The 16243-nt window shown below is 46.2% G+C and overlaps 1 protein-coding gene across 2 annotated transcripts in view; it reads left to right on the top strand.

Moving 5' to 3' along the window:
* Positions 1–16243, top strand: part of PLXNC1 (plexin C1) — a 1076103-nt gene that overhangs the window by 251155 nt on the left and 808705 nt on the right. For both annotated transcript variants that reach the window (XM_069629799.1, XM_069629800.1), the window contains exons 5-6: positions 5414–5528; positions 5636–5792. In XM_069629799.1, coding sequence (XP_069485900.1) covers positions 5414–5528; positions 5636–5792 — 272 coding nt within the window. The remainder of the gene's footprint in view (positions 1–5413; positions 5529–5635; positions 5793–16243) is intronic.

The following is a 16243-nucleotide window of genomic DNA, read 5'->3' on the forward strand; positions in this document are numbered from 1 at the left end:
ATGCCAACTGCCTTTCATGCTCCTTGGATGAGATATCATTTTCTGCATATCTCGCCTAGACGGGGGTACAGGCAGTGGTGGAAATGGAAATAAATTGGTGGGAGATCCCACAAGGGACTGGATGGGTGTGGAGTTTGGAGTGGGCAGTGCCCGAGGAGGAAGGGTTAAGGGTGGCGGAGCTAGCAGTTGAGCTCCGATCAAAGGAAATGTCCAAAATAATAGTTCAAAACTGCATTATTTCTTTCATGCTGCTTCTTTTCCAAACTATATATCAATTTCACTTTAAACCACTTCCATGGCACTGGTGATGAGTTACTTCACTGTGCGGGTAATGGTTTTGACCAGTGTTGCTGAGTAAATATTCTTTGAAATGCACAATTTGCATTCCATTTTATAAAAAAAAAAATCCCCTTGGGTACTATTCAACCACAGTGATTTCTGTTTGCCATAAGCAACATTTTCCTTTACTTGAACCACACCCAGCACAGCTCCTGCAGGTCCCCTCTGAAAGCAGTGGGGTGGCTGAATCGTGTGTGATGTTAATAGGGGTATTTATTTATTCAAAGTTTGTCGGATACCTGTATATTGATTTATTTATGTAATGTTTGTTGCATACAGGTATCCAACAATTGGGCTCCTGGTATGGAACCTATTCTACCCAGTAGGGTTAACTGAAGAACAAAGCACACAAGTGAATAGGTTCAAGAACACTATTGCTCATACATGCGAAATCCCACCATTTTTTGTGTAAACTCTGCCGTTTCTTCAATGAGACAATACTCATAGAGGTTATATCGTAGAGAAAAAAATCTCTCAGACACAATTATTTTATATATTGGAACTGTTTGAGTGATATACATAAAAGCACAATTCCAGGGAGAAACAGACATCAAAATGGTTTCTTGGATCACAACAGAACAAACAAGAATATGTTTTCAACACACTGTATCAAGGTGTTTTTCATGCAAAAATAAAGACAGTGGCCCTCATTACGACCCTGGCGGAAAGGGGTTTACGCCGGCGTAAACCATGGCGCACCTTTCCGCCTGAGCACGAGTTCCCGTAGCGCCATGGTGATTTTTACGCCTGCTTTTTGCAGGCGGAAAAATCCATGGCGCTACGGGACTTGTTGTTAATTACGCCACCGTAATTTACGGTGGCGTAATTAACGCCTTCCCCACTCCCATTATACCCTATGGGGCAAAAATGGGAATGGGGAAGGGTAAATGGGGATTGGGGACTTACCGCCCCGCCAAGGTCGGAATGGGGCGGTAAGTCCGCCAACCACCATGGCGGAGTTGGCAGCTTAGCGCCATGGACCATGGTGCAAATTGCACCATGGTTCTCCGCCAGGGTCGTAATGAGGGCCAGTGTGTGTATAACAAACCCAATCTGCGTGGGGGTTTGTCAAAAATGCACAATTCAATGGTGTGAAGTTACAAAACAAGGCTCTTAAAACAACATAAAACATTTGCAAAGACACAACAGAGAAATTTGCATGTGTGGACAGCAATATATGTGCTGTAGTTTCAGGGAAATAGTGCGTCTACACCAGGTGTTTCGGCCATTTGGAGTTGAGCTAGATGAGCCTCATCATTCATATGGCCATCATCAGGACGGGTTCTGTGTGAAATGACGTCTGTGCTGCAGGGGAGGGAGACCACAATCAGACGGGTGTATGAGCAAAATGATTTAAAAAGAATAAATCAGAGGTATTGTGTAATCAATGTGATTAGAAAACACACAGCTTACCTATGGGGTAAATTCACAGGCACTGTATAAGAGATCTGCTAGCCGCGTTGGCTGGTCTCTAGGTAATCCTGTTATACAAAACAGAACAAGTACTATTGGTGGGGAGTTGAAAAACCCTCCAGTGTCATGTACATAATAGTTATAAAAGTACATGCTTTGTTGAATGTAAATGAGTCTTACCTCTGACCGGCAAAATCCAGGTAAGAAGGTCAAGGAGTGCTCTAGTTCATAAACCTTTTGAGCCAATAGCCTCCTAGGATATTAGGTTTGTAACTTGTAACACACTGCTTTTAGTAGCTGTAACATCGCCACGCAGAATTTGCGAATTTCAAGCCCTATCGGCCAGTGAACCATATTTAGTATTCCACCGAGACAAGGTGGTCCCAAGAATGCACCTGACATTCTTACTAGAGGTTGTGTCTTCCTTCCATCTTAATCAGGAAATTGTGCTTCCCACCTTCTTTCCAGACCTTAGTTTAGAGGCAGACAAGGTTTTACATTGCCTAGATGTATGTAGGGCACTAAAGTTCTACCTCAACATAACTAAAGAATTTAGAAAGTCAGAAGCTCTTTTTGGCACATTTGGAGGTTTTTCTCCCGGCTCACAGGCTTCCAAGGCCTTAATAGCTAGGTAGATAGTAACCACCATTACGGGAGCCTACAGATCCCATAACAAGACCCCGCTGAGAGGTATGCACGCAGTAAGGGCAAAGGCCACAGCAATAGCCTCCCAGAGGCAGGTGCCGTGGGATGTAATTAGAGAAGCGGCAACTTGGGCCTCACCCTCCACTTTCTGTAAGCATTACTGCCTTGATACCAGTACCAGGTCATGCGCAGCATTTGGATCATGTGTTGAAAATGTGTTTGCTAATAGGTCATAAAGAATTGGAGTGGATCCTGGATCCTCCTCCTAGTTTTAATGGCGTGTTGTAATTGCCCATGCATTATGAAGGAAATTAGACGGGACGTAGGAGCAATAGAAAGTTACTTACTGTAGTGACTAAAGTACTCCTAGTCCATAGTCCCCTTTCCGGATTTGGGTTGTTTGACTGAAGTGATAAGATTTGCGGCAGAATTGACCATAGTCTAATGCAGGTTGGGTCTGACACCGGAGGGTCCCTTTATCTTTTTTTCTCTTTTTTAAAGCTAACATTATAGTGAGCAAGGGTGCGGGGGACACCCCTGAAGCCCCCGCTCCCTTTGTTCACTATAATGCTTTTTAAATGGGAGATTTGATCGTAATGTTTGTATTCAATAAAATCTTTGATCAAACCCCCCATTTGAACTGTTTTATTCGGTAAGATTGGGTATTACCCCGTTTCCTCCATACATCCCACCTTCCATCCACCATACTAAAAAGTTTCTAATATGGTCCATCTCGAAGCCAATGCTACAAAGGGGACTGAGAAGAGGCGCCAGTGGGCGGGGCGAAGAGGGTGTGGTTACGCCCATGGTTGCCCCTACTCACCCTCTAAATTTAAAGGGGAAAATCACATTGTTGCAGGGCAAAAAGGTTTCCGACCCTGTCCCTATGCAGGAACGCCCAGGAAGTACAGAGGAGTCATCCCTGCTGCTGGATTTGAACTTGCAAAGTTGAGGCAAGCGCTTTTAACTTAATCTATCACCCCAGACCGTTGGTACAGAAAATTACTGTTTGTGTGAGTGTCACATAAACAAAGCCGAATGGAAAATAAATAAAAAGAATGATGTGAGAATTAAAGTGTAAAACTGGAGACCATTTTCCATTGACTAAGATGGCTAGGCCCCAAAACAGCTCCCTCGCAGGTTTTGTGTGATTCCTTAGTGAAATTTGTCATCACTAAGGTAACTCATGCAGAGCAACTGTTCGGTGAGAGCTTCCATTGATATACATGAATCTAATATCATCGCTTCACATTCTTGGCCTGAATTTCCGATTTTCAGGATGAGGACGTGCGAAAAGCAATTGCGAAACTGAAATCGGCAACCCCCTCAGACCCTATAACGGTGGCAGTATTGCAGAAAATCCTTCCTGGAATCATCACTTCGGTTACTGCCTCGGTTGAGTGTTCCCCTCGTCAAGGGATTAACCCTGTTGAGATGAAACAGGCCATGATCCTTTTGTTATTAAAGAAACCTATGCTTGACCCTTCGGTTTTAACCAACTACCGCCCCATGTCACTTCTTCCTTTCTTCATGAAAGTATAAGAGTCTCTGGTGTCCCTCCTTCTTTCTGCTTATCTCGAACACGCGAACAGTCTTGACTCATTCCAGTCTGGGTTTCGACCAGGGCAGGGAACCGAGAGTGCACTGGTATCGTCAATGGATGATCTGGCTATGTTGGCAGACCAGGATGGAGTGGGGGCACCGATACTACTCCATCTGTTGGCAGCTTTTCACACGGTTGGCCATTCCATCTTGCTGTCCCGCCTGGCCACAGCAGGACTCTCGGGAACCGCCCTGGCCTGGTTCTACTCTTTCTTATTAGGGTGAGGTCAGTCACTTTCCCTTCCTCCTTTTCTCTCTCAGTCTCACGCTTTATCCTGTGGTGTTCCTCAGGGCTCTGCCTTGTTCCCCATGCTATTCAACCTCTACATTCAGTCGCTAGTTGCTGTCATCCGCTTTCGCAGTTATAGATGCTATGCATATGCTGACGACACCCAGATAATGGTACGGTTCGATCTTGACCAATCTGAGGTGTTGTCGAGACTGTGCTATTGTCTGTCGGCCGTGAAGAGCTGGATGGATAGCAGCTGGCTTAAACTGAATGGGTACAAGACAGAGGTGATGGTGAGACCCCCCTCTAGAGTTTCTTTGTGACCTCCTGCATTCTAGTCATCAGCTTTGAATGTCTTTCCCTCTCCGGTTTCGTCAGTAAAAAACGTAGGAGTTGTGCTGTCATTGACTTTATCGATGGCTGGACAGGTAAGCATGGTCTGTAAGACAGGCTTCCATCTGCCTTTTCTTCCGGAGGCGTTGCACCTGCAGTTGGTGGCTTCGTTAATTTTGAGCTGCATTGATTACTGCAATGCTGTTTACCTGACGCAACCTAAGGGCCTGATTCAGCAGCTTCAGCATCTGCAGAACATGGCAGCCAGAGCGGCGACAGAATCGTCATATGGTGCCCATATTAGTCCAGTGATTCGTAAGTTACACTGGCTCCCGGTGGCAAAAAGAATCAAGTCTAAAGCCCTATGCCTGGTTTATCAGGCATATTATGGGCTAGGTGCTGAATTTCCTGAGGACACATTTTGGCCTTATACTCTGACTAGGTCCTTACGATCAGAAGCAGCAAATATGATCATCATTCTGACATTTCGGAGAGCTCAAATGGGTGGCTGGGCGTTTTTGCTTGCTGCAGGTACCCTGTGCAATGGGCTACCCACGGGAATGCGAAAACTAACAACTCACCTGCAGTTCCGACGTGCGCTGAAAACGATTATTTTTTAGAGTGGTGGTTAACTGCCTTCGCTCAGTGTCCTAGCGCCAAGATTCCCCTGTGTTAGATGTGCGCTTTATAAATAATTGTAACACAACTTAACATAGGGCTGATCAGAGTTCTAGACCAAAACATTTGCAATCAGAAATGTTGGGAACATGTTGCATAATGGGCCGATTGATTGTATAGCATAATGGTCCCTATGTGCCACAAAGTTCTTAGTTGCAAATGTATTCTTTTTAGGTGCACCTTTCAAGAGGACTGCCCGCAAGGGACCAACCCCGAGTATTGGATCAGTATTGTGGAAGGAGTGGGTCAGTGCCTTCGACTCAACTTTACAACCAGCTCTTCAAAAGAGGTAGATGGTAACATTTTTTTAATTTTGCTTTGTCAGTATGTGCCATTGAGAGCTGTATGCTAGTGCTGAATTGTATATCGCAACACTGTGTTCTCTTCTTCTGCTAGATAAGCTTGGCCGCCACAGCAAACTTCTCCCAGGGACCTGAAGAAGTCCAAACATGTCGAGTGAAAAATACAAAAAGCAGCACCACGATTTGCCAAAGTTCGCCACCATGTCCTTTAGTCTGGTCCTGCCAGGCGGCCATCGAAGACTTGTCGGATGGTAGGTTTCCTTCCTCGTTGTTTTTGTACAGAATTGACTACGCAGAATAAGCACCCTATTTTATTTTGGGGGAAAAAGATTCCATGGGATTGGACTGCCAGCATAATCCTTTGGATTGTCCAGGTTGTGGGTCTGTACGCCCTACCTCGACCACAGTGAACCTGGAGGCTTGAGGAGACCGTGCTGCCAGTCAGAGACCCGCACATGGCAGGATAACGGGAAAGGTCATTATCCACGTTCTTCTCCTACATCCACCTCCAAGGGTATGAGTCTATACGTTGGGGGTCGGGAGGCTTTCCCCAGATGGGAACTCGCTCTGCTATATTGAGGGCACTCTTTCCATTTCCTCCTGGTAGAAGCAGAGGCAAATGCATGTCACGCTCGGGTCGCTGTTACCTCACACCCATGGAGAAAGCATGTTTTCCTATATGAGCCTGGCATAATCCCAACTGCATGTTATTGCTCCCCCCTCATTACAAGTTTGACGGTAATACCTGTTTTAATACTGCCTAACTGAATTGCCATGACTGCAGGCGGCAACTTAAACTCTCTGTGCAATTTAGGGTTGTTGTTATTCCCTGTTATGAGGTCTTAATTGGGTATAGGCTGTTACCATGCACGGTTGTTCTGCCTGGTCTGTGACTTGACCGCCATTGTAAGTGGAAGAACTACAAACCGTCTTCAGCAGCAGTTGAAATCCAAAATTATGTGGAGCCAGTGCTGGAAATGGACACAGTTTACTGGGGGAACTCCCCCCAACCGACCTCCCACAAGGGAAGGGCGGATTGTAAGTGGTGTGGGCGAGACGAGGCGGAGCTAAGTGTCAAATCATGTATATTCCCTGAATATAGAAAGCTGGCTGATTTGCATAAAAACAAGGTGCATTTTGGGAACATAAGAATGACCACCAATTTATCAAACATGTCAGTGCTAGTAATTCAAAAGTTCATGCCTTCTGAGCATCCAATTCACACTTGGTATGGTGGTCATTTCCTTCATCAGAATGGTCACCCTGACAGAACAATGTGTGCAAAGCATGAGACATATATACTGCTTTAGATGGTTTCATTGCTTGAGTTTGGGCTGTTTAGCAAAGGGCGACTTTCAGATACAGTCTATGAAGTTATTGAATATCACTGCTTGCTTTAAACACTTTCCAAGGTGAGGAAGCTATCTGCCACTAGCTGCACACATGGCCTGCAGTTTCCTGATCACTGTGTTTCGGGCATAGCATTCATTCAGGGACAGAGAGCTTTGTCAACTTGGTGTGGTTTGGGCCTTGTGTCGACACCGAACGCCACTCAAGTGCAGCTCCATCTTGTTCACGCCCAATTCCTCCCCTGCAAAAAGGGCCTCTTTCACCGTTAAAGCATAACCAGTTTCTGATTTTTTCCTCTAGGATTTCTACAAAAAAAGCAGGTCAGCGAACGTCAGGAAAGGCCAATGCTAGCATTCTTAAAAGGGCTGTCCTATGACATTTTGTAAGCGTTCCTAAAGGCTAGCCATGATTGGGTTTTTTCCTTAGGATTCCTATAAGATACTAAGCGCCTTCCAGCTGTGTCTCCAGACGCCTTTCTATTAGAAACCGACCAGCTTTTCCTATAAGTCTCATCAGTGTCTTTCTTCATAGCGCAGCACTCTGAGACCTATGGGTGTGCAGCACTATATAAGAACTAAACGATTATTAATCTTCGAGATCCCATCAAGGGAAGCACACACTGCTTTGATCAGAGGTCAACATGGTACAAGGTTCCCAATAAGACAATTGACGAATCAAGCGTCTCTTCGCTCCCATTGGTTATTTAAGATAGCTGCTTTCCTGGGCCAAACACTTTCTAATCTAGCCCAATCTCTTCCCCTTTTTGTGCCTGGACTCCCCTTGAAAGTTTCCATAAAGGCCTTTCGCGTCGCCATCCGCCACCTCCATTTCTGCCCAGCTTGCCATGTGGACTCCTGCAGTGTTTGTCCCCTGCGTCTCCCTTCTACTCGGTAATTTGGAGTTTAAAAAGGGCTTTGGGAGTGTTCCTATATGTCCCCTATTCATGCATAGTCTCTTGCCAGTTCATGCCCCAATGCAGCTGCCCTATTGGTTTCCTGTACCCAGGCTGGGGTTTGTGAGATAGGTGTTCGCTCCCCGATTCACCCCGTGAATGGGGGAAGACTAGTCCATTTCCATTTGAGTAACCAGTCTTTACCTCATGTTCCAGGCTAGGTCCTGTCTGTTGGAACCCAGGTGCATTCTAGTACTTGTGGTTGTTGATGTTTGTTTTGGACGCCAAGCCTCCAGGGGAGTTTCTGAAAGATTAAACAGAGAGACCTGGCAGCCCAGAGGCTGATAGGCATCAGGTCAGAAAAAGAGGCATCAGGTCAGAAAAAGAGGCACCATTGTACATGCACAGCGCCAGGAGTACCGGAGAGCTGGGGACGGGGTCCCCTTAACTCCCCCTTACCACCTCATTCCTGCTTTGACCGAGTCCTATTCATGGCTGAGTATTCTAACTGTACTGTGGTATAATAGCAGTCCCTTGTAAATAGCGTTAGGCCCATGCCTACCAGCCAGTAGCTTCATCTGCATTGTTGGGAGTAAATCATTACACTCTCTCCAACTTAGTATGACCTCAGCTGGACTTTCTGGTTGAAGTTCCTTTCTTGTCTGGCCTGTGCTGCTTCACGGTGTGTTGAAATCAGTTTTTTCATTAGTTCCCTGTTTTCATTGGTGTTTTGGAGGAAGGGGTGACTGCTGGTCTGAGTGTTCTCAGTGTCTTCCCAGCCTTCTCTTAGTATGTCTTGCACATCCCAGGGAACCTGCCAAAAACAGGTCGAATTATGAAACCTGGTATCCACCAGGGTTTACTGAACAGCAAACACAGCCCAGGAAATTAGCTAATCCCAATTCCGTCCATCTTCTGCAACCAGTTTTCTCAAAGGTTGTTTCAGAGTCCGGTTGAAATGTTCCACCGAACCAGTTCGAGGTTGGTAAATGGAAGTTCACGTGGTCTTGCTGTTCATTAGTTCCTTCACTTCTGTTATTTGCTTCAGGTCAGTATATCCTTTGGAAAGCCCACTCAGTTGAAGAATGGTATTAGGACCTTTCATATCTTTTTGATGGTGTTGTTAGGGACGAGGAAGTCTCAAAATATATAGTGGCGTAATACATTGCAATGGGGATGTATGTGTTGCCTGCCTTAGACATTTCTAAGGGATGCAGCAGGGGAGGAAGGATAGCTCAGGGGCAATCTGTTTGTCTAGGAAGCAAGGTTTGAATCCTGATCCCGCGCTTAGAAACCACTGCTGGTATTACGCGCGTTATAAATGGACAATTATAATGATGATTTGTAATAATGCTGCTTCCCAGGATCCAGGGTCCATGCTATGAGTCTGGTGCATGCTCGTACTTGTAGTCCTTTGCACCGAGTTACCAGTTTGTTCTGGTTGTGAAGCCTTCTTGGGAAGTATCTGACAGATTGACTAGAAAGACTGGGCCAGGACAGAGACTGATAGGCTTCCGGTCAGGAAAAGAGCCACCAATGTACGCACATAGCTCCAGGTGTACCAGGGATGGGTGCACCACTGAACACCTTTTTACCTGCTATGGCAAGGTCCTATCCTGGTTCCCGTCACACCATGAAAGTCACAAGTTCTAATCCGAGCTGACCCCAACTTTCAAAGCCTGATAAATTGATTGAGGGCCAGTAAATTGGGTAGCAATTACATGTGCTGTGCACAGAGTTTCAAAAAAAGAAAAAACTATGCCCTATGGTATTTAACCTTTAGGAACTCATGTATATGTCTGTGTATTGCAGTTGCAGGCATTTTATCCTCACACTCAGATCATGAGGCTCCCTGAATCTATATATATGGTTCAATGTTAAAACCATGTTACTGTCAGGGTGAGTGTTGTGACCAATTAAATGACCACCAAGCCCAGTGCGCATTATGCATTTAGGTATTGCAGCATATAACTCCTCTGTCACAGCTATATATTTGTCAAATGTAAAGATCTGCTGTAATTCATTTGCTCCAAAATGCTCTTTGATGTTTTGCAAAGCGGGCTGGAAACCTTACTGTGCTATGTGTCCACCCTCCCCTCTCTTATGGGAGCATTTCTGAAGAGTACGATAAGAGTGTACCAGAATGTCCATCTTGGAAGGATAACCTGGTTTCTTGTCAAACGTCTGAAGTGCCTAGCCAGCTGTGACTTTAGTGAATGCGCACCTGACTACACGACTCTCACCCACAGAAGAGTCACCTGCTGTGGGATGGAGAGCCATTAACACAGAGTGTGACCCCTCCCCCTGCTGTCACACAGTGCTACCTCAAGCAGAGCAAACGTAAAAGGTTGCTCGGAAGAACAGGTTTCATTCTTTTCATTTTGTTTCCTCAAATGATTATTATTGGCTGAGGCAATAGGCCTCATTCCGAGTACGGCGCTAACCAATGGCGCTATTAACGCCTTGGTTGACGCCGTACCTGGACCGGCAGCGCCTTGGTGGATGGCGGAATCACCGCCCCATTCCAAGGTTGGCGGGGCGGTAATTCCCCATTCACCAAGGCTCTTCCCCATTCCCGAATGAGCCCCCATAGGGCTCAATGGGAATGGGGAAGATGCAAATAACGGTGACCGTTCATTACGGTCACCGTTATTGGCTTGGAGGCCCCTTTGCGCCCTCGACTTTAACACCTGCTCAAAGCAGGCGTTAAGGGCGAGGGCGCAGAGGGAACTCGGAGTATGGCGGTAAGGGATTACCGCCACCGGTCTCGTTACCGGTGGCCGCTATCCCTTACCGCCATACTCGGAATGAGGACCAATGTGCGGGAGAGGGGTTCTTGTCATGACTACTATGTGAACCTGTTTATTTAAGGGGTGGCTTGGATACCTGCAGGACAGGTGTAGTGCAACATGCAGGGGTAGCTCATCTATAAAGGCTGACAGGGCGCCGGTGTGCCGGCGTGCCACCCATTGTGGACGAGCTGAGTGCTTCTGCAGCTGCACGAGCACTGCTGGGCTGGCTTTTGAGTTGCACAGGCAATTGGGGTTTCCCTTTGACAGTTGAGTACCCCAGTGCACATGCCCAGTAAACCATGCAAGCCAGAGCCGTGTTGCTTCCACAGCCTTGCTGGACTACTGCAGGGTTTAAAGTGCATAGGGTGTGCCCCTACGACTCCGCTCACTTTCAGAGACCCAGGGGTGGTAAAAAAGGAAGAGTACCAGCTCCACCGCGTATTTTCAGGAACCAGGGAGCTCTCCCAGCTTCCTGTGGTGGGCTACGTGGGAGCCAGAGAGTTGTCATGGGAACCTGAGGTGGCATGAGGCTGAGCAGAGCCGGCCCTTATCTGCAGAGAAGGAAAACAAGCATGCATTATATATGTATGTACGTACGTATGTACGTATACATTTCAAACATTTTTCATAAAGAAAACCGTCAGGAACCCCCTGCTGCTTTGCTCCCACATATTTGTGGGAGACATGAATGCGCCTCCAATTAAAAAACGCAGCAGCCACCACTGGCAACATGCAGCATTTAGCCATTCACAGGATTGCAACATTTTATTTCTTAATTATTATTTTTTTTGCAAGTGACACACATCTGCCCAAAGAATCCTGCGACTCCCAGAAATGGTTCAATGATTTTTATTGTCTGCATTGTGTTAAGGGCTGTCCCTCACACTCTCGTGTAGTTGTAGCTGTTCCCACCCTAGCCTAGGGGCCCCTGACCACCACGTTAGTAGATACTGCGTGTTTACCCCGGCTGTGTACTATCTAGCCGTCTACTGGTGAGAGCTAAAGGGCAATATGCCATATCTACCTAAAGCTCCTTCAGGGACTTACTAGACGTGACCTACTTCTTAGGGATGTGGGGGTACCTTCCAAATACTCAGGCTCCACTTGGTCTCCTCCCTTGCATGCCATTGTACTCCTCTCCCTGTATCTCTCTGTTACTCTCCCTTCCTGGACCTGCTCTTCTCCCTCCGACTCCAACCACTGTCTCATCTTTCTCTCACTAGGCCTTTCTCCACCTTCTCTCCAATGTCATCTCTCCAATGTCTTGCTCTCTCTTTGTACTATCTGCCTCCCCCCATTGCTGTTACTACTCCCTGCTCAACAATAATTCTTCCTCCTCCACACCACTACTCCCTCATCCACTCTACTACAATAACTCAAGTATACTACCATCACTCCACTGTACCTTCTTCCTGAACACCCTCCTTCCTTTCACTCTCCCATTCGCCTTTCAATCACTCCCTACACTTCTGCCAGCATTCTCACTCACCTTACATGCACACTCTCTACGCAGTGCCACATGCTCTTTCCAACCAATACCTCACCTTGTTGATAAATTGCCCTCACACTACAATACGTCATCCTTGTTCTGACTGTTCCCAACGTCTCTCACCTCCTACTCTGCTGACATCAATGGATTAACCCAGACCTTCCTGTTTTCAGACCCCTTGTCTTATACTTCACCTGCTTCTCCCATTGGTCCTCTTCACCTGTCCAGTCTAGCCCTGTCTTTCTCACCAGTGAGGTGTTACTGTTGGCAAAAGGCACACATTGGTGGTTAAGCCTCGCCCCTTCCCTCTGCGCTGGGCCGCCTTCCTGCAACAAAGTCAGCCTGTCGCGGTGTATATCCTAGTTCGTGTTTCAGACACTTTGTTGTGGCAGATTCATTGGTAAGCGGGGGGGGCTGGAGGGGAGATACCAGGCTCCTACTCTCTTACTGGAGCATCGAAACATGCCCCTGCCTTCAGCAGGTTTTGTGGTGACGGACTCTCTTTCTGGGGATGAGTATGGTGTTCAGTCATAATATCGAATTTATTTTTCGAAAGACAATAATTTAGAAAAAATAATGTCGAAAAAAAAAATTGAATTCTTTATTTTTTTATTTATATATTTTTTGGGGGGTTTCGTGAGTAAAAAAATGTAAAAACAAAAAATAAATAAAAAAAGGGGGTATGGGGGACCCCCCCCTTTTCGAATAAAAAACGTAGTGAAAAAGAAATTTGATTTTTTTTTTCGACATTATTTTTTCGAAATTATGACTTTCGACATTTTTGTATTCGATATTATCACTATAAACTGATGAGTATACGTCTGCTGTCTGGAGTGCTTGGCTGGGAGGCTTTTATGGACTATATTCAAGCAGGTAGTCTGTTGCGTTCTCTGAAGCTTGAGTTTGCCATGAGACTGGCAAGCATATGGTAATCTAAGTAAGGGGTAATGCAATGTGGCACCACACATGTATAAGCAGGTGCCTAGGGAGGGGACAGGAATTGGGGCCCTCTCCACTGCCACTGTCCCCTCTGGGGATGGCCTGGCTCTGGCTTCCACCCTAGTAGGCCTTCCACCACAGACAGAGAGGGGCTACTATCTCCTTGTGACAAGGTCAGATTACCGACCTTGTCACATATGGCAGAGCAACTTCTCTTTACTCCTTTGCTTGTTTTAGGGAATGACGGAAATCTTTTTGGCAACAGGTTTATGGTGAAATAACAAGAGTGTCAATTATTTGTTCAGTGGGTCGGCTCTGTGCAGAACACAGTTGCATACAATTCCATCTTCTCTAAAGCAATAGACTAAGTTACAAAGTAAACCATGTTCTACAGCTGAAAAACCACCAGTCGCTGTAACACAGTGCAACTTGGCTTCACAGCACCCATATCAATAAGATGTTTACTGTTTAAAACACTGACCAACAGCTGATGGTTTTATCACATATGAATATTGAAAACATCTAAGGTTGGCCCATGTGAGATGCGCTGTATGTCCTGGCTTCTAGGCTCCCACCAGAATTCCTTCTGGCATGTGTCATCCCGTGCATTATACTAATCAAATAAAACTACAAATCCTGTATGACAGTTCAGAATCTAACTCATGCAGGGTGTACTAGACTACGGTGTTTGTTCCATGCATGTTATGTAGGGTGACCAGACATCCCGGTTTTCCCGGGACAGTCGGAGGAAATCGCCCTCCGTCCTGGGGGTTCAGTGAGTTCTTTTATTTGATGAACCCTGTTCCAGGAATTGGATAGGAGGGTGGCTGCGGTCCTGGTTTGTGCCGGGATCTGATTCAGAAATCCTGAAATCGGGGGCCTGGCGCGACTCTTCCTATGCGTGAAAGCTTTTCACGCCTCCATTTCCTCCCCGTTCCCCTACCTGGTCACTCTCCTCCACTGAGAGGAGTGTGCCTGGAACACACCCCTGCAACAGGCCAGCGACATAAAAGTAGGAGTACAGTTTTAGCTCAGTTCTGTTTGTGTTTTACTGTAGTCCTGTGTCTATGTCCATGGCCTGCCCCGTTGCCAAGAATCACCAAAGAAGTGGTATAATACGAATACGTTATGCAATGCACACCACGTGCTGAATTGCACCATGGCTTTATATTCGCCCATGGTACTTGGGAGCCATTGTAAACTTATAACAGAAATGTAAATAACTGAAGTATGAATGTTTGTTTGGCCAAGGGGCTTTCTTAGTCTTTGACTGGTGTGAGGAGTCTGGTGGACGGATTTAATCTGAGCAACCCCCATGAGCATAAGGGCAATGGCCATGGGGGATCGTGGTGGGGGGGGGGGCTGATGGAGAAGAAGAAACAGATTTTAGGTATTGGGAAAAGCTGCTTGATTAATCCATAGGCCTGATACCGTCCGCACATGGCTTTACTTTCTCAACGCTCTCTCCCACCATCCAGGAAATGGGGGAGCCAACCGGCTGCTCCCACCTTTGCCTGCTGGGGTACTGCAATGAGGCTTTAGACCATTAACAATTCTCTTTGCTGCTTGTCCACCCTTGTTAGGCAGAATCATATGCAGTAGCCTTTTGGAACACCACACACAATTATGACTACATGTGACAGTACAAATTCACCTTTGGTACAAGCCTGTACTACACAGTAAAGTGGTAGCGATGGCTGAGCAGCCAGACTTATCTCACGAGTAAAGTGAGCAGTATCAGAATTTAGACAAAGGACAGCAATTGCTATGGTTCAAACAAACACTGACTCAAGGTTTCTGAGTAAAAGAATATACATTTATTTACACACTCATTTGTAAAACAGTTCACTAAGTAAAGCATCAGAAAATCACAATCTTAATACACTACACAACACCCAATGAATTCTTGACAAGTTAAGCTCAAAATGAAGTGTGAGCAAAATGACAGTCTAGCAATTTAAAAAGAGAAGGAAAGACAGGGCTATACAAAATAAAACAGCACCAACAAGTAAGTAGGCAGGGCAATCTAGAAAAGGCTTACTACAATGAGGATTCAAATCAATAGGCCTGGGCCAATGTTAATGGTTCAAAGTCTTTGCAGAGGGTCACACAGTTCAGAGTAGTTCGCGGTTAAGTCTTTGCCAAGAGTTTGAAACGAAGTTGGTCGGAAGAAAGGATACTTAAAATAATAGAGAAGGACAAGCCCTCAGATTGGCGAAAGATTTAAAACACTTTCACTGCTATCGGACGGAACGAACAACTGGGTTTGAACAGTACCTTAGAAGAAGAAGAATGCTGTAGCCGAGGCAGAAGTTCCTGGCAGATCCTGCAGGCTCACGTTTCCTGAAGCGACTGTCAAACTGACACGAAGAAGGAAAACTGGAGGGTCCTGCACTGCTCAGGGAAGAAACCAGCAGCAGAGCAAAGCAACGAATAAAAAGTGCGCTCCTTAAAACAGAAACAGGGTCTGGTCCTCCTGGCTATCCGGTTCACTGCAGCGATGCACAGCAAGTTCGACCAAGGGAGGGAGGCCTTGCTTGGTGTTTGGCAAACTGGTTAGTCCCACCAGCTCAAGGGAAGAAGATTCCTTGCAGGTCTTCTCTGTCGTCGAAGTGTAGAGATTTAAACCCACAGCAGGGCTTCACTGGGAGGTTCAGTAGTTGCAGCAGTCCTCTTCCTTCAGCTTCTCTTCGGTTCTCTCGATCCAGTGGCGACTCTGCCTTTCAAGTCCCAGAGACCTGCTATTTATGCAGTTTTCCCCCATGCACACAGCCTGGCTGTCAATCACACAGCAGGGTGGCTGTCCTAGCAGGACAGTCACCTAGCCAATCAAACAAGAGTGCGACTTGGGTCTCCAAGGAGACCCTGTGCAGGGGGCCTAAAACCTCTCCCTCACATCCTGTCTACCTAGACTCTAAGGCGCCTGAGGAGGGCTTCTGTGCAGAAGCCTGCCAAAGGATGGCGAACAAAGGAACCAAACCTGAGAAAGACCTTTACAAAAAGAAATGGCGAATAAACCCATGCGGAACCAAATAAAAGTAAATGGGGCCCAGCGGATTAAAGTTTGAGGCTACTAACATAGCCTAAAACAGTACCAAGGCTATTTTCATAGACCGCGGTAGGAAAAATATGGTAGATACCACTGCCACCAGCCAAATCTTAAAGAAAGGGGAACGAAATAATGTTCCATGAGAACAAGACAGAAAGGGATAACTATTAACCCTTTCCAGTACTCTCTGG

The sequence above is a fragment of the Ambystoma mexicanum genome, chromosome 12, assembly GCF_040938575.1.
Source record: "Ambystoma mexicanum isolate Mex_15411 chromosome 12, UKY_AmexF1_1, whole genome shotgun sequence".
Lineage (NCBI taxonomy): Eukaryota > Metazoa > Chordata > Amphibia > Caudata > Ambystomatidae > Ambystoma > Ambystoma mexicanum.